Source organism: Trichosurus vulpecula, chromosome 3, assembly GCF_011100635.1.
Source record: "Trichosurus vulpecula isolate mTriVul1 chromosome 3, mTriVul1.pri, whole genome shotgun sequence".
Lineage (NCBI taxonomy): Eukaryota > Metazoa > Chordata > Mammalia > Diprotodontia > Phalangeridae > Trichosurus > Trichosurus vulpecula.
The window spans coordinates 47,886,560-47,912,215 of NC_050575.1; the positions used below are offsets into that span (position 1 = coordinate 47,886,560).

General features: G+C 40.3%; 1 protein-coding gene across 1 annotated transcript; it reads right to left on the reverse strand.

The window, feature by feature from the left end:
• Positions 1 to 17,015: 17,015 nt before the first annotated feature.
• On the reverse strand, positions 17,016 to 18,375 carry TMEM121 (transmembrane protein 121). The gene has a single exon (XM_036752111.1). The coding sequence runs from the start codon at positions 17,991 to 17,993 to the stop codon at positions 17,016 to 17,018; it is 978 nt and encodes a 325-aa protein (XP_036608006.1). The 5' UTR covers positions 17,994 to 18,375.
• Between the last annotated feature and the right edge of the window lie 7,281 nt (positions 18,376 to 25,656).

Genomic DNA, 25,656 nt, shown 5'->3' on the forward strand with positions numbered 1-25,656 from the left:
ACAGAAGCCTGTCTGTTGATTTGTGTTATTTTGCTCTATTTATAATTTCTGCTTGAAATTTCTGTTTGTATTCTCTCTGAAGTCCAGGGTGCTGGCTTTTCCCCCTGAACTAATTGAATGATATATGTATGTTTAATTAAAGTAAGATTGTTAACCCCTTAAAGTTGCTTTCCTTAGAAAAGTAGATCAAAGAACTTGTGCTAGCAGCCCTCCTGTGTGCTGATGTTATTGGCCTTACACAGTCATAGTAGCTGCAAGTAACATTGTTGTTACAGCATCCCCAAAGTCAGTAAGATACAATCAGTGTCTTACACACAGTAGGTACTTAATAAGTGTTTGTTGAATAGCTCACATTTCTACTTAAAGTTGATAAAGCACTTTCACATACAACAACCACGTGATGTGTGTAATGTAAGTATTAATATCCCCATTTTATACTGAAGCATATAAAAGGGAAGTGATTTTTCCCACCCAATGTACTGAAGCTAGGAAGTATCAAAGTTCAGATTCCTTCCAAGGTCACCTGATTTCAATACATTTCAATTCAGTTCAATTCTGAAAGCATTTATGAAGTACCTACTCAATGCCACTGCTAGGCAGTTGGGATACAAAAACAAAAATATATACCCTTATGAGGGCTACTAGAGTTTACAATCTACATTTAAATCCATTGCTTACTTCTCTGTTACTGGATTGTGGGTTCATAGACTACTAGGTTCTGTTCTCCTGAGTTCCAGGGTTATGGGCTCCTGGGTTCCTATAGTCTGGGTTCCTAAGCTTCTAGGTTCCTGGGCACCTAAATTCTGGAGCTACTAGGTTCCTAGGCCTTTGGGTTTTAGGCCTTCTATGACTTTTGGGCTTTAGATTTCTGGCTTCTTTGGGAAACTAAGTCCATGGCTTTTGAGGCTGCTGAGCTTGCATACTGAGTTTGGAACCTTTAGGCCCCTATGTTCTAAGGCTCCTGGATTCCTGGCTCCTGCATTCTTAGTCTTCTTTATTTTTTGGTTTTCTAGTATCCTGGGTTCCTAGGTTCTGGTGAATCCTGGACTCCTAGGTTGTAGCTTTATGATATTTGGGCTCCTGGGTTCCTAGGCAACTGACTCTGGGTCAACTGAATCTGAGGTCTGGGCTCTGATTATTAGAACTCTAAGGCTCCTAAGTCTCTGGGCTCCTGTGACTTTGCTTCCTGGGATCTGAGAAATCAGATTTTTAGATTTTCTGGTTCTTAAAACTTATTAGTCCCAATATTTTAGATAACAGGTTCCTGGACTCCTGGGTTCTTAGGTTCCTAGATTCCTAGACTCTGTCCTAGAATTTGGTATACTGGGTTCTATCTGGAGTTTCTAGGGTTTCTATGCTCCTGAGTTCTGGCCTATTGGCCTTTGGGAATCTATGACCTGAATTCCTGAATTGATGGGCTACTGATTCTTAGATTCCTGAATTCTTGAATTCTGGATTATAGTCTTCTGGGTTCTTGGGTTATCATACTCCTAAACTCCTGGGTTCCTGGAATCTGGGTTCTTAAGTCTTTGATCTCCTAATTTCTGGATTCCTATGTCCTTGGGCTCCCAGATCTTGGGACCTAAGTTCCTGCTTCTGTGATGTGAAGCTCCTGGATTTCAAGGGGAATACAGGGAATATTATTCATAGAACCAGTTATCCCCTTCCCTTCTTTTCTACAGTTTCTTCTCATTCTTTTTATCTCTGGCACAACCTCCTCATTTCCCAGGGCAGATCACACTGTACCTTCAATGTTACACTCAGGAACAAGGTTATCTTAAGATATTTATAAGGACATGTCTTATCTGAGTATGGTGCTCTGCACAAAATAACTGCTTAATAAATGTTTTTGAAAGAATGAATGAATGACCAGGTCCAAATTCTTTGGACTAGTTATCAAGGGCTTCTACAAGGCCTTCCATAGGCCAGCCTCTCCTCCCTCAGTCAAGTCAACTTTCTCACAGACTCCAACACACCAAATTCATATCCTCTTCATGCTGCCCTCTACTCTCTCCTCTCTTCCTATCCAAGTCCAATTTCTCCTTAAGTCCTACCTCCCTTGTGAAGCCTGCTCTGATCTCACCTACATCTGGACTCACTGCAATTATCAACTGCCCACAATCTGGAACCTCTTTGTTCTGTCATTTTTCCATTGTCCTATTGTCCCACGAGAGCAGGCTTCAAGAGCAACCTTCATTCAGCCTTCTTCATTTTGCAAGTGAAGAATCAGAGGCTACTGAAGGTGAAATGGCTTGTGTAAGATCATATGGCCCTGAGATGGGGGTCAGGGGCAGGTCCCCTGACTCCAAATCCATCTTCTTTAGTACCACACCGTGTTGCCTCTCAGAGTGTCATGGAAGCTCAAGGTGGAAGAGGCTTCAGAATCTAACCTGTACCTGTGCAAGGATCCCTTCTACAATAACCTGACAAAAGGCCTCGGCCTGAAGATCTCCAGTAATGAAGAACTCATCTCATTACCTTGTGAAGCAATGCAAACCAATAAGATTTTGAACAGTTGCAAATACTCAGAAGCTTTTCAGTACTTCAAATTAAAATTTGCCTTCCTGCAGCTTCCCTCCCACTGCTCCTAGTTCTTCCCTCTGAGGTCAGTCAAAATAAATCGAGTTTCTCCTCCTCTACTTTCAAATATCAAAGACAGGTCTTTGAGAATAGAAGACCTTCTATTCTCCAACATAAACACACTAGACAGTATTCAAAGGAGAGCAACCAGGATAAAAATTACAAAAATAATAATTGCTTATAGTTTTATATAGAGCAATTGTTAGTTTGGGAGTTTTTAGATAATACTTTCTCAAAAACAGCAATTTCGTAATTTGTAAATTGTAAAAATTTGTAAAATTGCCATTTTACAAATGAAAAAACTAGCCTCAGATCCTCAAAGACAGAAAGTAAGGAGCCAATGCAGAAGAGAACCCAATGATCTTTCCACTATACCAGACTGCCAGGCTATATACAAATTGAGAGAAGCAGAGGGCATTTAGTCTGGAGAAAAGAAGACCAAGGGGAAATATGCTCACGCTCTTCAAATACTTGAAGGGCTGCCACGCTTTTCTTTCTAGAACTTCCAATTAAAATGACATGAAAAGTCATAGAGAAGCCAAGATCCCTCGCATATACCCTAGTAAATATCTGAACATAGCCAAGGACTGTGGTGAAAAGAAGTCAGTTCCTCCTATAAAATTAACAAGCTAAACATCTAAAGAGTTCCATAAATCTGAGTCTTCAAAAAACAGAGACTGAATTTTCACCCTACCTTATCCAACCCATAACTTTGTAGTTCCAGGATGGATTTTTATATATAGCTGACAATAATCACACTTTCAGAATAATTGTGACAACTTCAATTCTTATTAATTAGGTAGTGGTGTGGTGGGAAGACTGGGAGTCAGAATATGCAAGGTAGAGTCCTCACTCTAACACTTAATAGCTACATAACCCAAGTGAGTTCCTTCTCTTCTTTCTGGTCCTGTCTCTTTCTGTTTAAAAATGATCTCTAAAATTCTCCCAGATCTGGTGTTCTATGATCCTATAAGAGAGAATGAGTTTGCACCTGATCTTATCTATCCCATAAAGTTGTTATGTAGGATAGACATTTATGTATAGCAATGAATGCTTGCTCTTTTAAACTAATTGTGACAAACTCTTGCATCATCAGGTAAAATTCCCACCTATCTCTGCAGCTAAACATACAAAATCCCAAAATGCAATATCTAAATAATTTAGATATCTTTATGTAGATCTTCTGCCTCCTTGACATCTCTTCTGGCTTGGAGGGTGAGAGAGGTAAAGAAAGAGAGGACCAGTAAATTCTTATTGGATTAAACTAAATGGAAATGAATTAATACGGGTTGAATTGAATTGAGTTGAATTAAACTAAAGAGCAGACATTGTGTGAGGATCTGGGAAGGAGGAAAGGACAGAGAAGTCCAACTCACAGGCCTTGAACCTGGACCCAGACAAGAAAAAAGAGAAGGAGAATCCAGATAAATCTGGTTTTCACAGGGTGGAAAAGACTTTTTTACGAAATTCTTATCCTGAAGGGGCCCAGACACAGAGCTGGATAAAATGAGGCCTTTATTGTATCAGAAAAAGTTATAGGTAGCCAAAGGTAGGTACATAGAAGGCAGTCAAAGTCCTTGGCTTTAAAGGCTAAGAAATTTTATCAATTGGGAAGGCTAGGAGTATAAGAAGATCCTAATGAATTGACACTAACAATTGATAAACCAGATACCAATTTATTAACATATTTGGGGAATAGTTCTGAACCAAGAATTGGACTCTAAGTTTGTTCAGACATTTTCCAAGCATCACATTATTGTACAAAATGTGGCAAATGTTCTAAACATCAATCCATTTGAAAAAGATGTGTTTTAGTGTACTGCAAGATCAATGAGTCAGTAGTGTGATATGAATGAATGAATATTGCATGCATGCAATAATGAATGAAAAAATTTTTAGTAAATCCTTATTATTTACAAAGCATTTTGCTCTCGAGGAGCTCACACTCTAACAGGGGAGACAACACATATAAGTTTAAACTACAAGTTAAATGGAAAAGTTCAATGATCCTTAGGTACGGCAATAAGGTAAATAAATGGTAATGCATGTTCTTTAGTGACATTTCCATTAACTAAACCATATTTATATCTGATGTTGAGCCATTTGATGATTTTAGGTGTGGCCTTTTTAGCTATCGCTGCTGAGAAGATGGAGGCTACAGCACCTGCCAAAGCAATATCTACGTCCAGTCTCCACAAGGACTGTTCCCCTGGAGAACAGCTTCTGGAACAGCCTGATAGCAGGATCAGTGGAAGGTGAGGCAGGGCACGGCTGCTCCTGGGGCCCTTTAGCTTAATCTGCCCATCCATGGCAGTTGTTTGGTAGTTGACGTTGGTGGTAACAGGAACAGATGATGGCTTGGGGAAGGGAATAGGGCTCAAAAGTCTGGGGATCACTACTGTTCCTGGGGTTCTTGGCCTTACCTACCCATCCACAGGACAGCAGACAAGATAGTTAATGTGAGCCCAGGCTGCACTGAGAAACACGATATTACATGAATAAGGAAGCATTAATTCCATTAAACTCTTCTCTGATCTAGGGTGTTGTATTCCATTCAGGATATCACATTTTAGGAATGACTTTGGTAAGCTTAAGGATATACAGAGGAGAGCAAACAAGGTGGCAAAGAGCCTTGAGACGATATGTGACATATTAAGTTTAGTTGACGATACTGGGTATATGTTATAACCTAGAGAAGAGAAGCCTTCAAGTATTTAAAATATTATCCAAAACTAGAATCTATGTGGAAGTTGTTGAAAAGCACATTCAACCCTGATGCCCAGAAAACCTTTCTAACAATTAAAGCTGTCCAGATATGAAATAGGTTGCCTCCTCACTGGAGGTCTTTAGGCATAAGATGGATGTCCACCCACTAAGTATGTCATATAGGATATCTTTTTCAATTTATGGATTTCATTTATGGATTAGACTATATGGCCTCTGGGGTCTCTTAAAGGTGATTCCATGTGAAGGATATTTCTGTCAAAAACAAGTTGAGTTGAAGTTTATACTCCCAGAGCCCATTGGCTTCAGAAGGAGGCACTGGCCCTGGAACAATGGAGACCAGAGAGGGTTAAGTGTCCTAAAAAACAAAAGCCACCTCCATCCTTAGCAGCTCTACAACTTGGTTATTCTATTTAGGAATAAGGAAACTTTTAGGGTAGATGGGTCTGGGGCTCAGTTTTGTCTGTAGCCCCCTCCTAACCAGGGCATTTTTCTACAGTAATACCCTGACTTTCCTCTGAATTTAAATGCTAGAGGGACCAGAGATCCATTCCCTACAAAACCCAGGTTGACAAGGTCAGTTGTACAGCTATGAGGAATTGACTGTAACCAACAAGATAATGAACATAAAGCTTCCTGGATAAAATCTCCTCCTACTCTTTGTAGAGCTCTTAATACCCATCTAAACAAATCCTAAATCCTTGCAAAGTCCAGTCTCTCCCTACAACATGGTCTAGGATATACCAAGACACTCCAACAAAAGTTCTTTATTGTCCTCCAAACCTGGGACCTTACACTCCCACCCACACTATCATTCTCCTGTTTCCCCCATCTCACCTGCAGCTCAGAATCAGCAAACAAACAAGGTCACATGGGCAGCCCCATGGTGAGAATCTCACTAAGAGTTTGCAAATCTGTTTCTAAAAATGCTGAGAACAGAAACTTCTGCAGGTGGTAGTAGGGGGTTGGAAAGTCCCATCTCACCCACAGAGGCACCTGGGGAATTTACATGGGGGATGGGGTAGTTTGCAGGTGGGACCCCTAAGTGGAGTAGGTATGAGAGAAACCTACGCTCCCCTATCCTAAGGAGAAGGTCCTAGCCCACTTTGATTGGGACACTAGGGCTGGATCATTTCCTTTGATCATTTAGCAAATATTCTCTGAGTGTATGCAATCAAGAAGCTTCCAAGGGGCTATGACAGTCACTTTTCTGCCATCTCCAAAAGGGGTTCACAAGCCATAATGGGAAATATAGGAGAGATACCAACATTTATAATACACAGGTCATGAAGTTCATAAAAGATACCTCCTTTCCTTACCCAGACATAAGGGTAAGGACAGGTACAAGACACTCCAAAGGCCCAAAGGTAAAAGGGGTTATATCCAGCCAAGGAATCAGAAAAAGGCTTTGTAGGGAAGGGAAGAAGCCCTGAGCTGGTGGATAATGTGCAGAATCTCCAGAAATGTAGAATGTAAGCTCCTTAAGAACAGAGACAATTTGAATTTTCATCTTTGTTATATCCAGTGCACAATCCTGGCACATAATAGGAGTTCAATAATTGAATTGAATTAATAGATTCCAGATCAAGATTGAGCAAAGAGACTGGATTCAAAAAACAGCAACTACTTAATATTGACTGGAGCAAAGGATACTAAAAGGATGCAGTATGAAATAAAATTGGAAAAGTAGGCTAGAGATCAACTGTGTCAAGTACTGGCTCTGTTACTTATTAGCTGTGTAACTGTAAGTCACAATCTCAGTTTCTTCATTTTCAAATTAGTGGTAATAATATACCTACCTTCCTGGATGTTGTGAAGAAAATGCTTCTTACCTGGACTATTGCAACAGCTTCATGACTGGTTTCCCTACCTTCAATCTTTCCCTTTCCAACTTTCACACAGTTGTCAAAATAATGTTCCTAATGCTTGTCTCTCAACATTACATTCCTTAGAAAGCTTCAGTGGCTACCTATTGCCTATCTAATTAAAATACAGATTCCTTAGCCAGACATTCGTTATTATTTCAAAGTACAATTTGGAGCAAAGATTTTAGAGCAGGGAAGGACTTTCTCTAATTCAATATTTTCATTTTTTAGGTGAAGACGCTGGGGAATGTATAGAAAAGGATCCCAAGAAATTGAAAATAGTTATCATTGACTGTTGGGTTCATCCAGATTCTCAGTGAACACATAAATTTAGAGCAAGAAAGGACAAAATCATCTGTCCAAACCCTTCGTTTTGTAGCCATATAGGTCAAGTGACTCACCAAGGTCACAGATAATACAGATCCTGAATTTTCTAACTCTAAAACCAGTGTTCTTTCTACTGTATCATATAACATATAGATAATGTATAGGCTCCAACTTACCTTCCCAGCATTATTTATCTCCTGTTTTGTTCTCCTTAATACTCCCTCAAGCTCATCTGGTCTGATATCCCTTCTTCACATTCCTATTTTTATATCTTTGATCATACTGTTCATCTCACTCAGACTCTCCACCAGATTCTATTTCTCCCAACCTTTCATAACCTAAATCCCACCTCCTCTAAGGAGCACTTCCCTTTCTACTCCAATTCAGTGACCTCCCTCTGCCACTTCCTATGTGTCCTTGGACAAGTCACTGGACCTCTTTGGACCTCTACTTCCTCATCGATAAAATGAGGGATTTGGACTAGATGATTTCTGAGGTCTCTTCTAGCTATAAATATGTTTCTATGAGCGCGGAGTCAGAACCACATAATCCAAAATTTTTTCATGCAGTATTTTGTGCTGTTTCCTGACATACACACACACGTGTGTGTGTGTGTGTGTGTGTGTGTGTATATATATATATATATATATGTATGTGTGTGTATAAACACACATACACACATACACACACATATCTCCTGTCTTCTCCCAGTTTGTGAGCTGCCTGAGAACAAGTGTTGAGTCTATTCCTCCCCGGAGGGATTGTGAACTTCCTGACTCCAAGGCCCAGGTCAGTCATAGACTCTTAGTTAGAAGGGACCTCAGAGGCCATCTAGTTCAGTCCATAGCTGAAAAAGGATTCCCTCTACAACATAGCTAACAAGTGACCATCTAGCATTTCAGTGAAGCAAGGGGGAATCTACTACCCACTCAACTTTTGGACAGCTCTAATCGTTAGAAAATTTTCTCTAACATCAAACTTATAACTCTCTCTGCACCCAACCTAATGTTTATAGTTCTCTTCTTTGGTCCAAGCAATACAAATTTAATCTATTCCATATTACAACCTTTCAGATTCTTAAAAATAGGTATCATTTTCCCCACCCCACTCCCTACTTAAGTTTTCACTCTCCCTCCCAAGCTAAACATCTCTAATTCTTTTAAAAGTCCTTGTATGGTGTATTTTCCAGTTCTTTCATTACCCTAGTCACTTTCTGCACACTCTCCAACTTAGCAATATCAAGATTATTTCTTCTTTGGATCTGAACATTATGAAGTGTCTAGCCTTACTTCCTTTATCTTATACTTGTGAAGTTGATTTTTTGACCCAGGTGTAAGGCTTTATATTTTTTATCTTTATTTATTTTGATCCTGGATAAATTAACTACAATGATCTAGCCTGTCAAGATCTTTATGCATCCTAAATCTGGCAGTCAGAAAGTTAGTATTCTTCTAAGATTTCTGTCATATGCAGATTTGATAATTTTGTGTCCTTAATCCCAGTTATTCATGTTTACTTGATATGTGACCTTAGACAAGTTAATTAAGTTCCCCAAGCTTCAGTTTCTTCACTTGTAAAAGAGGTTCTTCCCAGCTCTTGGATCTATGATTCTATGAAAAGTTGACAGTACGCTGTACATTATTATTTGGGGACTCAGGCTATACAACACGTTCCAAATCCACCTAATTTTACTTGTCTAGCTTATATTTTTCCATTTTCCCACAAGAATAGCATGAGAAACTCTGTCAAAGACTTTACTAAAATTTCAATAAACTATATCTATATATATGCATATATATATGTAAGAGAGAGAGAGAGAGAGAGAGAGAGAGAGAGAACTAGAGAAATAGAACATGCCCTTGATCTACCAGTCTAGTAGCCTTGTAAAAAAAAAGGAAATGTGGCTAGCCTGAATTGATTTGTTAATAATGAAGCTAGGTGATCACTGCCTCCAACATTCATTATTCATTCTTTGATAATACTTTCTAAATTTTTTACGGGAATCAAATTCAAACTTATTGGCAGATTTGTCTGACATCTTTTGAATATCAGGACAGTTGCCAATTCTTTGTTACTTCTCCATTTGGAATATCTCCCATTCTCCTCAACTTTTCAAGGATCACTGATATTAATTTATCAATCACACCTACTAATTGTTTCTGTTGTGGGAGGTTGTGTACCTATGGGACTTGATCAAGAGCAGCTAAGCACTCTTTTACAAGCTGCTATTGAGATAACAACTTCCCATTCATTTTTGTTCTGTTTTTTTCAAGTCTGAAGATCATTCTCTTTACAGAAAACAAAAGCAGAATAAGAGGTAGGCAGCTATACCTTCTCTCCATTATCTGTTGTTTTCCTCCAGTGACTACTCTGATCATCAGTCTTATCCCTTACTAGAATAAAATTCCCGTACTGGAAAAGTGAATGAACATCAGCAACCCCCAAATTAAAAAATAAATTAAACACCTCTTTTTAGGTCTTTGAATACAGTACTAATTAGCAGTCCTAACTCGCTCCTAAACCTGTACTCTACTTTCAGTACTACTTTCTGCCTCCCACACACTTTCCAGCCCAATCTAACATTCCACTAACTCTAAGGAAACCTCTGCTTCACAAGCACACACACACATAGGAATAGTCTGTTACTATTACTATGTCCTCTTCCTAGATTGTGAGCTTCTTGAGGTTAGAATGCAGGCCTGCTCCTGAGGTTCTCCATTCATTCATTAATTCAGTAAACATTTATTAATCATCATGTGCAAAGAATTGTTCAAGTAACTGGGCACACAAGGAAAAAAGATGAAAATGCTCCCTCACTTCAAGGAGCTTATATTCTACTAAAATTCTCTTCTCCCAAAGCATAGCCTGTGTATGGAGTGTTCAAGGAGGACTAGCACCTCTGGTATGAGGCTTGCCAAGCCCTTTTCAGAGCTGCTCATCCACCTTTGGTGCCCACCTTTCATCCAGCTCTCATCTGTGAATCCCAGAAGTTGTAGCAACACGCAGCACCACACCCTGGTAAACCATCCTGGAGACAGGCTAAACCAGGTTGAGGGTAACCGACATGCCTCAAATCTGTCAGCAAGTTAGGGGGGTGTCTACCCCAAGGATGTGAAGACTTTTCCTGGAGGAATGGGCAGATGAGAACAATTTGTTCCAATGGCCATGAAGGCAGCTGAAGCAGGCATTGTAGAGGTCTTAGAGCTTGGTCAGGCGTCGAAGACAGCAACTCTGCTTCACTTAAATCCAATTCACATGCAAGTCATATCTCCTCTTCAAAAATGAAGGACAAAAAACAACAGTACGTGTGTGTGTGTATAAATATATATACATCTACACACAGATATATGTCTGTATATATATATATATATATATATACATCTACACACAGATACAGACACACACAGACAGACACAGACACAGACACAGACACACACACAGACACACACACACACAGACACACACACACACACACACACACACACGATGATGGATCTGTTGTTTGCTTGCAACCTAACCCTTCAATTGGCCCTTTTGCCCAGTTGGCTAGAAAACACATTGAATATTACTCTACAATTGAATAAATTAGTTGTGACCTTCCCATGACTTTATGGAACAAAACCAGTTGTTACTGTTTTTCCTGACCAACACAACAGTAAATGTAGGACTCAAGATTTGGTCAAAGTAGTTTCTCTGTTCAAAGTGAGTCCCAAGCAATGTAGGGGAGGTAGGCTTGGGGGTGAAGAGAGGAGTATCTTTCCTCCCTTCCTTAGAGAAGGTCCTGGTGGTGGCTTCCATGGACTACAGAGGTAAAGCAGTTCTGCGTTTTAGAATGCCTGAGTTCTGATTTAAACTGTGGTGAAAGTCATAAAAAGGAAGACTACAAAACACCAACTAAGAATGCAAAAGATCTTGAATTTACTTCTATACAGATACATTGTGGGAAAAAATTTGTTGAAGTCACTTTCTTCTGTGAAACCTCCCGATTCTCCACTTTCTCAAATTTTCCTATTGCTCTCAGTCTGGACCTTTCCTTTGTACCTATTTTGTCCAATTTATACTATACATATTTCTGTAAAAATAAGATTCTTGATAACAGGACTTATTCACTTTATATCCTCAGTAATAGAGATGCTGAATTAAATGTTTATTAAATTGAATGGTGAGGTCATACTAGGTATGACATGCTGGGTATTAAGTTGTTCTGGGAGTTTGTGTGGGATAATGTTGGAAGTAAATGTTGAGTATGGGGACATACTGGGAGTGAGGAGACTGTGCGAGATACGAGGACATGTTAAGTGTAAGGGTATGCTGGGAATGAGCCTCATTTTGTGCTCAGTTTGTGAGCTCAAGCTGAGTTTGCACTGGGAGCTTATAAGGAGTGATGTGCTGGGATTTAAAATGTGTTGAGTTGAAGAGTTTCCTAAGAATGAAGTTTCTCCTAGGGGATAAGACCCAAAACCTTCATTTGTATGAAGTTCCATGGTGTGAACTCCCCATTTCCTCATAGAATGAGCATGAAAATGGCACTGGGCAAATGTGAGTCAGCAATGGATCCAGCTACCAAAGCTTTTCACTATTATGAGAGGTATTGCCTATCTATCTCTGGGCCTCAATTTTCTGTCCAGCACAACTTCAGCATCTCATTAACCAAAGACCCAGTGACCTTTACCTTCTAGCAGGTGCTATAGGGCAGGCAGACAAGAGCTTTGTCTCAAGGGGATTGGCTCCCAGCTAGGCATGCTTCCTCCCTGTAGGGAGTCCTGCAACCCACTGTTCACTATCCTCATGGCTTTTTTTTTACCAGCACTGTGCTTTAGGATTGCCTCTGCTCTCTTGTCCAGCCTGAGGCCACTACCTTCAGGGTTCCATTACCATGGCACCCCTTTCTCAGGAACCACCTCCCTCTTATGCCTTTTCTTGGTAACTAGGAGATTGGAGATTGGGAACTGGCCATGGCTCAGGGTCCACACTCTCTCGAGGGAATGGGCTACTATTTCCAAGCATGAGAGCATTTAACTGAAGCAAACTGTCTTCTACTTATGACATGAGGCTTGTATTTCACAGGGTTATAGTGATGTTGAGGGTTCCTGAATGAAGTGGAGATCCTGAGCCCTTCCCACACCTCCAGGGAGCTTCCCCCAGCCTGTTCCATCCTTGTACTCCCTCCACCACTAAGCCTCCCCAGCAGTGGTGGCCTAAGTGGTGTCTTAGGATTTCTCTTGATGAATCTAGAGGTCTTTCCCCACATCTTCCCCCCATTCCCCAGAATTCCTAGCTCTGCTCCCAGGGCTCTGTGATGAACACCCTGTCTACAGCTTAGGCTAAGCCAAAGGAATAGATTAGGGCCTAGAGAAGGTTCTCCCCAACACCTTTGACTTTAATACCCAAGTATAGTTATCAGTTATAAGGGCCCAAGAAGGAGATACTACCATAGGAAAAGAGGGCATTAATTAGCCTTGATCATCCCACAGAATAGTGTAATCATGAGCTTGCTGTACAGCATCTGGAAGTCTTCTCCAGTGAGAAGCAACCACTGGTAGGGAGATGGGTGTGTTTCACAGATATAACATGCTGAAGTGGAAATGTACTGGATCTGGAGTCAAAAGACCTGAGTTCAAGTTCCAACGCTGATACTTACTATATGATCTTCAGTAAGTCACTCACCTAGTCACTGCCAGCGTCATTTTCCTCATCTGTAAAGTGAGGAGGTCAGGTTTAATGATTTCTGAGATCCTGTTCAGTTCTAAATCCTATAGTCCTATGAGTATTTCTGCTTCTCTGTTGCCCCCATGTGGTTAACTAATTTCATGGTTCTCTGTGAGCTCGTCTGGTCAGGATTTAGTATTGAGGAAAGAAGGAAAGTGTTCCAGGCCTCTGAGACAAAAGAAGACTTCTTCCTGACCCAGGGACACCTCAAGACAAGGTAAAGAAAGTTGAATGACAGTGTAGAACTTCCAGGGTGTTGAGGTTTTATTGGACTGAATGGACTTTTCCCTTCAATTGTCTTAAAATTTTGTTTTTAGTTCTTCCTATTGAGGGTCTGGGAGAGTTAGTCTAGGCCAAGACAGGGACCTGGAAAGGGAGTAAGGTGCAGAGAAAACTTCTTTGAGAGTTGTCTCCCAGGACTGGGAGAAGGAGAAGTTGGGAAGTAGGCCCACAAGCCTGGAAGTGCAGGGTGTTTCACATTTCACAAGTGGCCTGGATGGCGAGTTCTTGAGACATCTCCATCTTCCAGCTAAGGCTTGGGGTGACATCCAGATGGCTAGAGGGTAATATACAGTAAGAATGAATCACTGGGGGCCAGTGTGAGGTGATAGATTTGGAAGACACCTAAGATAAAACTTGGGTACTTTATGGATTATCTAATAAGATCTCCCTATTTCAGAGATGAGAATCAATGATAAAGCCAATACTAGATCAGTGACTGGTGTACAGTACATGCTTTAAAAATGCTTTTTGTTGGATTAATTGATTGATTAGAACACTAGGAGTCTTCTGACTCCAAACCTAACATTCTTTTCACTATACCAGGCTTCTCATATGGAGGGTTCAGGTACCAAGTCCCTCTCCAACTTAAGACTGTGATCTCTCATTGACTACTCAAGCATCCATGCATGCCCTGAAGATACTGTCTAGTGGGATTGCTTACCAGACAACTACACACAAAAAAAAAATGGAGCCCAAAAAACAGAACTTCCCTTGGATAACTTCTGGATCCTTTCTATTCAAAGGAAAGTATGCCCTCTAGTGCTTACCCTGAGACATAACTGGGTCTTCTGACTGCATCATGCTTCTGCAGGAGGGTGGGGAGCCACAAACTGAGGAAGTCAGGGGCCCATTATTGTCTTTCGTTCTCGAAAAGAACCATGATATCAGGAAGGAGATGTCATGACTTACTGTAAGTAAATTGGATTTAAGTGAGGGAGGGCTGTGCAAAGTCCATCTGGGTCCAGTCACAAGATATAAATCATAACAACTGGGGATGGACCTGGGTGCAGTGGGAAGCCTTGGACTTTTGGAGCTAAGGTCTTTCCCAGGTCTCAGTTTGTCTAAGGCAACACCCATTCAAGGATTAAGGCTAGGTAAAAATAAGGCAAAGAATGGCCTCTTTTACCTAATCAAAAAAAAAAATAAAATCAATTTGGGAGGGGAAGATTCTCGGTTTCTGGCCAAAATAAGGGCCCATGAAAGGACATAGGGAATGGTGGCATGTATTTGGAGGTTGGATGTTGGAAAAAATTCCAGCTTTCCTAGTTCACTGGGGGATCAGGAGGGAATAGGCCATCTCTGCTCTGGACTGTCAGATCCTGGGTCTTTCTTCTATGTGGGAAAGGGTAACGTCAGAGCACTGACCCATTATTCAGAAAGAGGAAGATGATAGTCACACAACCTTCTGTCCTGGTCGGACAACACCTAGAGTATTCTGTTTAGTTCTGTGTGCTACATTTTAAAAAATACATTGACAAGTTAAAGTGGATTCAGAGGAGAGTGACTGGGATGGTAAGGGGACTGGCACCATGCCATGAAGGATCAGTTGAAGAAACTGGGAAAGTTTACCTCAGAAGACTGGTAGGGGGAAGGGTGAGAAATGGCTAGCTGTTTACAAGTATCTGAACAGCTCATCATGTGGAAAATAGATTAGACTTGTTCTACTTGGCTCCAGAAAGCAAAAATAGGAATAAAGAGTGGGGTGGGGAGAGAGAGAAAGACAGAGAGAGACAGAGACAGAGACAGAGAGGATTTAGGTTCCACATAAAGAAAAAATTCCTAACAATCCAAAATATGCACAAATGGAATAGTAGTGAGTCCAGTTGCTGGAGGTCTTCAAGGAAAAGTCTGGATGACCACTTGTCTGGGAGGTTATATATAAAGAGTCCTGTTCAGGTACATGTTGGACTGGATGGTCTTCCAACTCTAAGGGTCTCTCTCTCTCTCCCTCTCTCCCTCTCTCTCTCTCTCTCTCTCTCTCTCTCTCTCTCTCTCTCTCTCCCACACACACACACACACACACACACACAAGCACACACATTCTTTGGGGCAGTGTTCACAAATCTCGGAGAACAGGAAGGGAAACCCAAGCAGACTCCAAACCTCCAGCATAGAATATCCAGAGGAAAGAGCCTGGCCTTAAAATGGGGCTCCCAGACTCTGTCCAAGGCAAGCCCTTGTTCTGTTCATTCCATCCCATTATAGCTCATAAGGCCCATGCATCTTCAGGTTGAAGGGAAGAGGAAATGGGGAAGAGAAAGGGACAAGACATGAACACAGACTCCCAACCATCCTTCCTGCAAACAGCTTAGGTATTCAACTGGACCTTCCCAAGACTAGAGGTCTGCAGTGTCAGACTTTTGCTCTTGTGTGTCCCTTCACTGCACCACTTAGGGGAGAAAAGGCATACCTGGATTCAGTAATGAAACCAGTACAAAGAAGATAAGCCTGAGTTGCTCAGTCTGGAGTCTGGTTCACTCCAGAGCAAAGAAACTCAATCAATAACCAAAGTCAGGGTTCTGTCTAAGATGGGATCAGGGTTCAGTCTCAGGCTATTTCCTCTGGGAATGCTCAGAAGTCATTCAACAGCTTCCCAGAGGGAAGGAGACTATTAAAGGGCCCTGTTCTGAAATTCCTGGATCAGAGCTCTTCAAATATATCAGAGGTAGGAACAGGAATGAAGAATAGCATCCTAGTGACTAGACAAGAGAAAAGCTGGATTCAGGGACCATGAAACTTTTATATTTGAAGATGAATTCAGTAAAGATCTAGGAAAGATGAGGAACCTATATGCTGAAGGCCTTTGGGATGACCTGGGTGTGTCTGGAGTATATGGGTGATATCTCAGCAAGATGCAAACATCTCCCAGGGAAAGTGCTAGTGACCCAGAGTAGACAGATTAGGAAATCCTGAAGACAGAGAAATAGGAAGCTGCATCTTTATCATTCCCATAGAGCCACCAGCCACCAGCCCATAGAGCCAATCTATCACATGCATCTCAGCCAATCTCCGAGTCCCAAAAGTACCCTGGGGCCTAAAATTATTGAATATTGACTCTGAAGGCCCAGTCTTAGAATAGAAAATTGTAAAGGAGTCTTTAAAATGACAGACCCACAGGCCTAAATTCAGGGAACATTGGGAAGCACTCTTATCCTCCCTTTGCCCTCTCTGTCCAGCAAAGGGAGGATTCATTCCCAGGGCTACAGCTCAATTAGCCTGGCCTGGATTAAGTAGCCCTGACAGTCCTTAAAATGCCCTGGGAAGTTCTCTGGCCCAGGGATGGTGGTCCAGGGATTGGAGGATCCATTTAGTTTTCAGGGACACCCCAGATTATTCCTGAGATGAAGAGGCTTCGGGGATCCCAGGCTGAGCCTGATTGTAGGGAAGGTAGGAGCTCCTCCCATTCTGGCTCTGGCCCTGCTGTCCCATGCAAACCACATGTGCTCCTTACCCACCCACCAGTCCCTCCATAGATTCATGTGCCCAAGCTTCATCCACATGAGCAGGGGCCATGGTAGGCAGTACCTGTCACGTGTCCAGTGTGTCCCGAGTAGGGGAAGGCCCATGGGGAGCACCAGGGCCACTGTGAATAGGTGGTGCATGAGGCACTGAGTTGTGCAGCAGTTGGGGTGGGGGGGGTTGAGGTGGTTGTAATTCAAGGGCAAGTGCCCCATGAGGGGGTGGGAAGTCGCGAACCTGGCGCCTGTACTCCAAGAAGGTACAGGTCTTAGTAGCCAATGCTACCACATTCTTGCCAATGAAGATAGTAGAGACTCGGCTGTCATGGAAGAGCACCATATTGGCAGCACGCACCAAGACAGTGACCACATTGACAGTGACCAGGCTGAGCACAGGGTAGAGCATCATCTTCTGAGGGGAAATATGCTCACCCTGCATGCTGATCTCACTGAGTGACACACAGGGCAGGATAAGCAGCAACATGTAGCAGTAGAAAAACATAAGGCCCTCAGCCCAGAGAGGCAGCCCTGTGCGTGGAGGCTCCCAAAGGTTTGCCTGAATGTCCAGCAGGTCAAGCAGATCCAAGGCCACCCAGAAGAGGCGGCCACGCAGATCCTCCTTTTTGCGGAAAGTGCGCACATACTCCATGCTATCCAGAGCTACAAGCAGCAGGAAGAGTCCTGGCACACACACAGACAATAGAAGTGTCAGAGCCTTGCGTGCAACTGGATCGGCAGCACCACGCCGAGCAGCCTTGTAGTTCTGGAAAATGAAGTAAAGCTTGATCTGTAGCACAAAGATATAGAGGAACCAGAGGATCATGGCATAGCCACGCTTTGCAGTACGCACCTCAGCCCCAACCCACACGGCCACATAGCGTAGGACAAGCAAGAAGCACACATCACCCACCAGCACGATGATACACACACCAATCTTCCGTGGGCCCTGGCTCTGCTCCACAAGGTAGGCATCCATGAAGGCCATGCTACTCATGATGACCACTGTGGTCAGGCACACATGGCGCTTGTCTGGTGGTGGAAGTACCATGGTGAGCCTTAACTGCTTGTTGGTTTCCCTCCCCTCTTCCAAGAACCTCACATTTGAGGGCCAAAAATGCAGAGTCTGGGGTCTGAAGTTGACTTCCTAAGCCCCTGAAACCTAAAGTCAACCCACCAAGTCCCTTCTGGAGCTTGAAATCAGGTTTCTATATCTCTAGAGTTTGAAGTCTTACCCAGAGGCCTTAGGACCTGCAGTCAGCCCCCTATTCACAAAGAACCTGAGGTAAGACAGAGATAAAGGACTTCTTCAGCACTCAATACACTCCAAGCATGCTCCAGATGAAGTTTGATCCAGGGCCTACATCCAGCCCAAATGGAGAAAATTCTTTCACACCATAGAGGATGCGAGACCTCTTCTTCAGGAATGGGGATGCAACACTGTGGCTTCTTGTGCTAAGGGGAAACCTTCCAATATCTGGGGATGAGAGTGACCACAACTTCTCTATGGGCTTCCACCTGTCTGGCATCCACTCCTTCGGACCCTTCACAGAGCTGGACCTTGATCTGGGCCCAAGTACACCACCTGAGGAAAACCAGAAGAAACATGGTGATGGCATCAAAACACAGACTTAGCCACACCAACCTGCCTTAGGGAGAAGATAATCTCTGATTCTAACCCTTATCCAGACCCTCCCCTCACTCAGGGACCAGGGACTTAAGTTAAGGTGGCCCTTTCCTCCAAACGAATGGTCAACGGAGCAGGCTCCCCAACCAGGGGTTTTCTTCCATCACTAATATTTTTTCAGCATTCAATCCTCTATCTATCCCCTGGTCATGCCCTACATTCATACCGCACAGCCTTAGTCTCCCTTTACACTCCAGGGACCCCTCAGTGACTCAGTGACCCCTCTACTCCCTCAGCTCCCCAGTTTCTCAAACCCTGCAGCCTCAGTCCTTTTTCCCATTTCCTACAAGCTCATCTAAGGAGACACTAGGGCTGAGTTTTCCTCCAACAACAGATGACCTTTATCCCCATAAATGTCCTCAAAATGTCCCCATGTGAGTTTCAGTCTCTAGGAAGCTCTGAAGGCCAAAGGGAATCACTTCTAAGATCCCCTAATTGATTAGAACTTGAAGCTGGTAGGCACATTAAAGATCATTTAATCCAAACTTTTCATTTTGTAAAAAGGAAATGTTAACCAGTCTGAAAATGTTTTACCTCCTTACTTAAAGTGGGAATTTTTAAATAATATTTTTCCTTTCTCATAGACATTTTCTCATAGAATCATAAATACAAAGTAACTGGCAGTGCTGCTGATGATATTAACTTGCTTGTTTTACTTGTTTTATTTGCTACAATTAATTACTTATAACTGTCATTCAACTGTTTATTACTGTATAGATTTTATGCTTAATGATAATAATAGCTAGCATTTATAGCTATTTATAGCTACATATATATACATACATGTATATGTATATATATCACTTTTAGGTTTGTAGAATGCTTTATAAATGTTATTTCTTCAATTCTTATAAGTCCCATGGAAGGTAGGTGCTATTATTATCCCATTTTACAGATAAGGAAAATAAGGCAAGCAACAAAGATAATAACTGTGTGAAGCCATATTTGAATTCCAGTCTCCCTGATTCCAAGCCCACTGCTCTATCCACTGTGCTACCTAAATAAAAATTTAGCATTATTAGTTAGATATCTATAAAATTTACATTATACATGGAGATTGATATGTTTAATAAGTATTGTGATGTCTTGAATTGAAAATTCATAGAGGTCTCCTGATTTTAGAAGTGGACTCAGAGAATAAAAATAAACAAATTATATGAATATTAAAAAGAAAAGCCAAAGGACTGGGTGAAGGTAAGGGCTAGAGAAACCAAGAAGTAATCCATGAATTAAATCTACCAATCTATTGGATCTTGCAAAAATGCCAGATGCACTGACAGGATCCAACTCTTTAGTGTTCAGAAAATATTGGAGAAATTGATAAACAGAAAAGCTTAAACATGAGATCTTGGCTAAAAAAGAAATTGAAAAGTAAGATAGCACAAAGACACACATTTACAAGAATTCTAATTGTTCATATAGTAAATAAAAGAGATATTTAGAAACTGAAACAAAGTGCCACTTTAATACAAAAGACATTTGTTAAAAGAAGCTCAAAAGTAAAATGCTATATTGAAACAGCAATTTAAGAAGAAGATTGAAGCTCAGCTTGCTTCCAAGTAACTACAGAATGAGTGAAAAAAATTTATTAACCACTCACTATATTCCAAGCACTATGCAGACAGCTAAGGATACAAATTCAAGAGAGATAATCCCTGACCTTAGGTAGCTTATATTCTAATGAGGAAACTATATGTAATTGTGTATATGAGCGTGTATATGTATATGTATGTGCATGTGCATATGTATGTGTGTATGGCCCTGATCTCAAGGGAAGGGAATTATGGTCTAGCAAGTCTCAAAGATGGGGAGTAATCAATTAACATACTCTTTTAAAGAGGCAATGGTAGTGGTATTTGGTTATATTTCTCTGGAGGAGGGAGATAGTATACAGAGTGGAATATGACCAGTGTGAAAATGAAGACACAAGGTCCCAGGGAATGCTAAGCCAAATTGCTTAACTCCTTTCAGGTATGGCCTCTGGTGGTCCAGTTTGGAAGGTGTAGCAGCAGGGAAGAATTCCTGACAAAGGTGCTCCATAGAGTAAAGCAAACACCATTATATAAAGATCCAATAATTTTTGCCTAGGACTAGGGAAGACCTCAGTTCAGACAAAGATGGGGGCAGGGGCCAGAAGCCAGAGGCAGTATACTTACTGCCAAAAACCTAATTTGTGAAGTCCTCTAGAATAAAGAGATAACCATCAAATTCAGAAATAATAGTAGTGAGCCTATGCTATCAAGCAACTTAGATACAGATGTAGAAAGATCAATGGATCATAAAAGAATTAGAAACAACCAATCTATAAACAGCCTAAATTATAATGTAGTAGAAAGAGTAGTTACTCAGTCAGCTAGACATAAACATTGCTGAATGATAGGAAATGTTCCTTTGTACTTTTTGATACATATATTCAGTGTTACCAATTATCTGCTGTTATCGTATTTAAGTATTATCACTATTACAATATTGTACTTTTTCTCATTAAAGTTGCCATCAAGTGGTGCTTTATATTATAAAAATAGATTTACAAAGAGTATATAACATAAATTTATAATAAATTATATTAATGTATAATATAATAATGTTATAAATAATATGTAATGAATCTGTATTTTATATAGTATATAACATAAGTATAGGTTTGGTGTGAAGCACCCCCCCCCAATTGTTTTTCAAGAGATTGAAATTTTTTTACAGTGGGGAGAAATGTAACACCAATTTCAACAGCCTCTCTCACTGACTATATAGCTATGGGCCAATTAAAAAGAAAAAAAGCTGCCAAAGACTCATGGACTACATAGAAGTCCCACACATATACACTATTAATATTTTATTCAAAAAAAATTCAGTAAGCACAGAATATGATGAGCACCAAATAACATCACAAAACATTAAACTAAATATATTTGACAATCAGAAAATGGTGTTATTGATATGAAAGTCATTCTTGAATCAATAGTCTCTATTATAGTCAGATCACTGACTTGTTAGAGCAAAGATCAAAATTAATGCAAAGCTAGAAGAACAAAAATGTTCTTATTTTTACAGCATTCAGTTAAAACAACCTAACTGGATATTTTAAAATGTATTACTTATATTAAAAATGGTATATAAACAAAGGAAACAGCAAACAAGACAAAAATTTCATACAGAAGTTCAACCAATGCAAAGCAACCAACCTAATGAAGAGATACAAAGAACCTGAAAAGCACCTTAGCCAACAAACATTTAGTCAAGTGTTTTTCATACTTGCCATATTGCAGGTAAGAGTAACACAAGTTTAGAACATAAACTCCTTTGTAAATCTCATAGAGGAGGATGGTAGAAGATTAAAAGCAGTATCTTCTCATGCAGATGCAGTGGAGGATAAAGCCAGTTTAAAGAAAGCTTGGTAAAAGACCCAGTTAAGCAAAGTCATCTAAAGAAAATTAAAGCAGACAGGATGACAGACAAAAATGGAAATGATCTAGAAAGATTTTTGTCATGAAAATAATAACTAGCATTTATAACGTGCTGTAAGACCTGTAAAATGCTTTACAAATATTATCTCATTTTATCCTCATAGCAACCCTGTGATGTAGATGCTGTTATTATCCCCATCTTACAGATAAGGAAACTGAGGCAGATAACAGGTAACATGCAGGGAGTCACATAGGGTCATATAGCTAGTAAGTGTCTGAAGAGGAATTTGAACTCAGAGCTTTCTGATTCTAGGTCCAGTGTGCTATTGGTCACCTAGATGACTCTAGTTTATAAAAAAAAAGTTTGAGATGAACTTTTTTTCATCCTCAAGTAAAGAGGAGTCCTAACATTTTGATTCTAATATCATTGTGCTGGACATACTTATAGAAGAGGTAGAAATGGCACTAAGAACAAAACCAAGTAGATTAGACTAAGTGTACAAAAGGGGAAATCCATACAAAAGGTTATCTGTTGTTTTTTAATCATTTTTCTGTCATGTCCGGCTCTTTGTGACCCTTTTTGGGGTTTTCTTCATAAAGATATTGGAGTGGCTTGCCATATCCCTCTCCACTTCATTTTACAGATAAGGAAACTGAGGCAAACAAGGTTAAGTGACTTGCTCAGGGTCACACAGCTAATGTCTGAGACCACATTTGAACTCAGGATCCCAGTACTTTATCTATTGTACCACCTAGCTGCCCCATAGAAAAGGTTACACAGGTATAAAATTTTGATGAAGAGAAAGTGGATTAAAAAAAAACCTCAGACCTTATCAATGCCAAAAAGATGACTAGTAGAAGAATATCAAGAATGACTAACCTATGTTCCTACTTTCCCATCTAAATAAAAAGATTACGAATAATAAACTATAAAATAAATTTAAACTATATTCTGTACACATATATTAAAGGCATCCTTGATTTTGGTATTTGTAGAAAATAGGCAGATTTCACAAGCTATTACACAGTAGATCACATCTTTACTATGACACAGTTGACTGAAAGATATATAAAATTTAAGATTCCACCATTCTTGTAGTTTGTTAACTAAAAATAAGCTTTTGATTCAGCAGAAGGAAATTCTGCCTTATTTTACAAGATGTCTCCCATGTATTAAAATTATACAATATTTCTTGAATGACATAACATATAACTTTGACCATTAATCTGATCATTAATATCACACAAGACATAAAACAGGAAGATATATCGCTAAATATGTTCATCACTGTGATAGAGTAGCTCTAGAAAAGAGCCCAAGTCAGAAAGGAATTCCCTATAAATGGTGAGGTCTTCCAAATGACCCTGTTCCAGACAACAATGAAGAGCCTCCTGGAAGGAATATATAACTACTCAAAAGAGTTTGGCCTAAAGAGTCACACAGAACTGTATTACGATGAAAAACCTACGGAATTCACCCATTGGTACCTATAACTTTGGACAGACAATGCAAAAGGACAATTTGGGTTCAGAATTAAAGAAGAGGATTAAAGTGGACCAAAGTGACTATTAGCAACTGCAGAGTCCTGCAATGATCTTCTTCCTAAAGAAAAGGCCCATCTTTGTAATGCCAATTTTTTTCTGGTGTTGTTGAAGGATCCTAAGTCCTGGAGCACTTTAGTCTATGAAGAATTAAAGCTAAGTATCACTCAGAGGACAATGAAGAGAGGTATGATAGATGGGTTTTCAGGTCTTATTGCATAGCTAGCATTTCTAGCACTATGTCAAATGGAAGTGGTGACAATGGACCTTGTTGCATAGCTCATCCTTATCACACATTATGTTGACTCTTGGTTTTAGAAAGTTATGTACCACACTAAGGAAAAGTCCATTCATTCCTTTTTCTAGAGTCTTTAACAGCTTTTAACAGCTTTTTCTACATCTGTCGAAATAATATAATTTTTATGTTCTTGTTATTAATGTGGTCAATTATGTTTATAAACCTATATAGCTACATATAATCATGTTTATAAAATTATGTACCTAATAGCAACCCTGGTATAAATCCAACCTGATGATGTTTATTTGTGATATATTGCCATAGTCTCTGCTAATATTTTATTTAGAATTTTCGCATCATTATTCATTAGAGATATTGGTCTCTACTTTTCTTTCTCTGTTTTGACCCTCTCTGGTTTAGGAATAAAGACCATACGTGTATCATAGAAAGAATTTGCTATTATTCTGTAAGAAATGAAGAAAGAGAGCCCTGAGAAGGCTTGCATGAACTACTCAGAAATATGGTATCAATATTATAAAAATGAACAATTCTGAAAGGCTTTGAATGCTTATCAATATAATGAACAAGCATGATTCCAGAGAATTGATGAAGAAGAACGCTGCCTAAATCAGCACAAAGAGATAACGGACTAATATGTAGAATGAGAAATGCATTTTTGGACACAGCCAGCATGGGAAATTGTTTTGTTTGACTCTACTCATGCGAGAATTCTGTGTTTCTTCATTTCTTTTTCTTTTTTTTCCTAGTGGGTATGGGTAGGGGTGATAGTGTAAAAAAAATCTTGATAATCATTTGAAGTACTCAAAAGGAGAATAAATGATAACTTATCCCAAATCTTGTAGATAGGATTTATGCTTAAGTAAAGTTTGAACTAGAGGACCCCCGAGTCCTCTTCCAGTTCTAAGATTTTGTGGTTCTATGATTCTATGATTTAATGTGTAGGTAGGAAAAGAGCTTGGTGCCTTCCCCTCTCCTTGTATCTGTTACACTCTGTCACACATGCATTCAGCAACCATTCGTTCAGCACTTAAAATATCCAAAGCTCTGTATACACATAGCTGCAGCCATGACCTCATGTGCACACACACCTATATACAACCTTGCCCCTTTCTCCCTTATCCAGGACGTAGTCTTCCATTGATAAGCCTCAGTAGAGACTGAGCCACAGAGAGCTATAATACTTAATATCATCCTCCACTGTTCAGCTCTTTTTGATCCCAGGTCCTGCTATCTGCAACACATATTCTCCTCACTCATAACTCAAATACTGATCTGAGGCTGTTGTCATATCACCAAAATATTGTCAGCCAATTACAAAGTTTCTCACTCATTAAAACCTTACTATCAGAAAGCTACTGGGAAAACACTAGGTATCCCAGGGTGGAAGGAAACATATAAAATTATTTTATTCATGTCTCCACCTCTAGGTCCCTCATACCACTTGTCTCTAACTTATGGGAGCTAAGTCTTCCACTCATGCTGTTCTCTCTGCCTGCCTCTGTCTGTACCTCTTTTTGAATCTCAGTGTCTCCTTCTCTGAATTTCTTTGGCTCTCATTCCCTTTCCTCTGCCTCTTCCTCTCTAGTCTTTCTATTGTCTCTCTCTGACCCTTTTTGTCCCTATGTCCTCCCTTTCTCTATTTCTCTTTTCTGTCCCTCTCTTCCCATCCTTTCCCATCTGCCTCTATTCCTCTGCTTCTCTCTTTTTTCCTTCCTAGGATTAGAAACTAGCTTCTCCCTTTCACTATCTCTATTAAATTCATCATATTTTTATGTCTAACTCAATTATTGCTTCTGCCTTGATTTCAGAGATACCCTGAGAC

Coding starts and splice junctions, on each gene's coding strand:
- TMEM121 (XM_036752111.1), bottom strand. CDS start 17,993: ATGGTACTTCCACCACCAGACAAGCGCCATGTGTGCCTGACCACAGTG.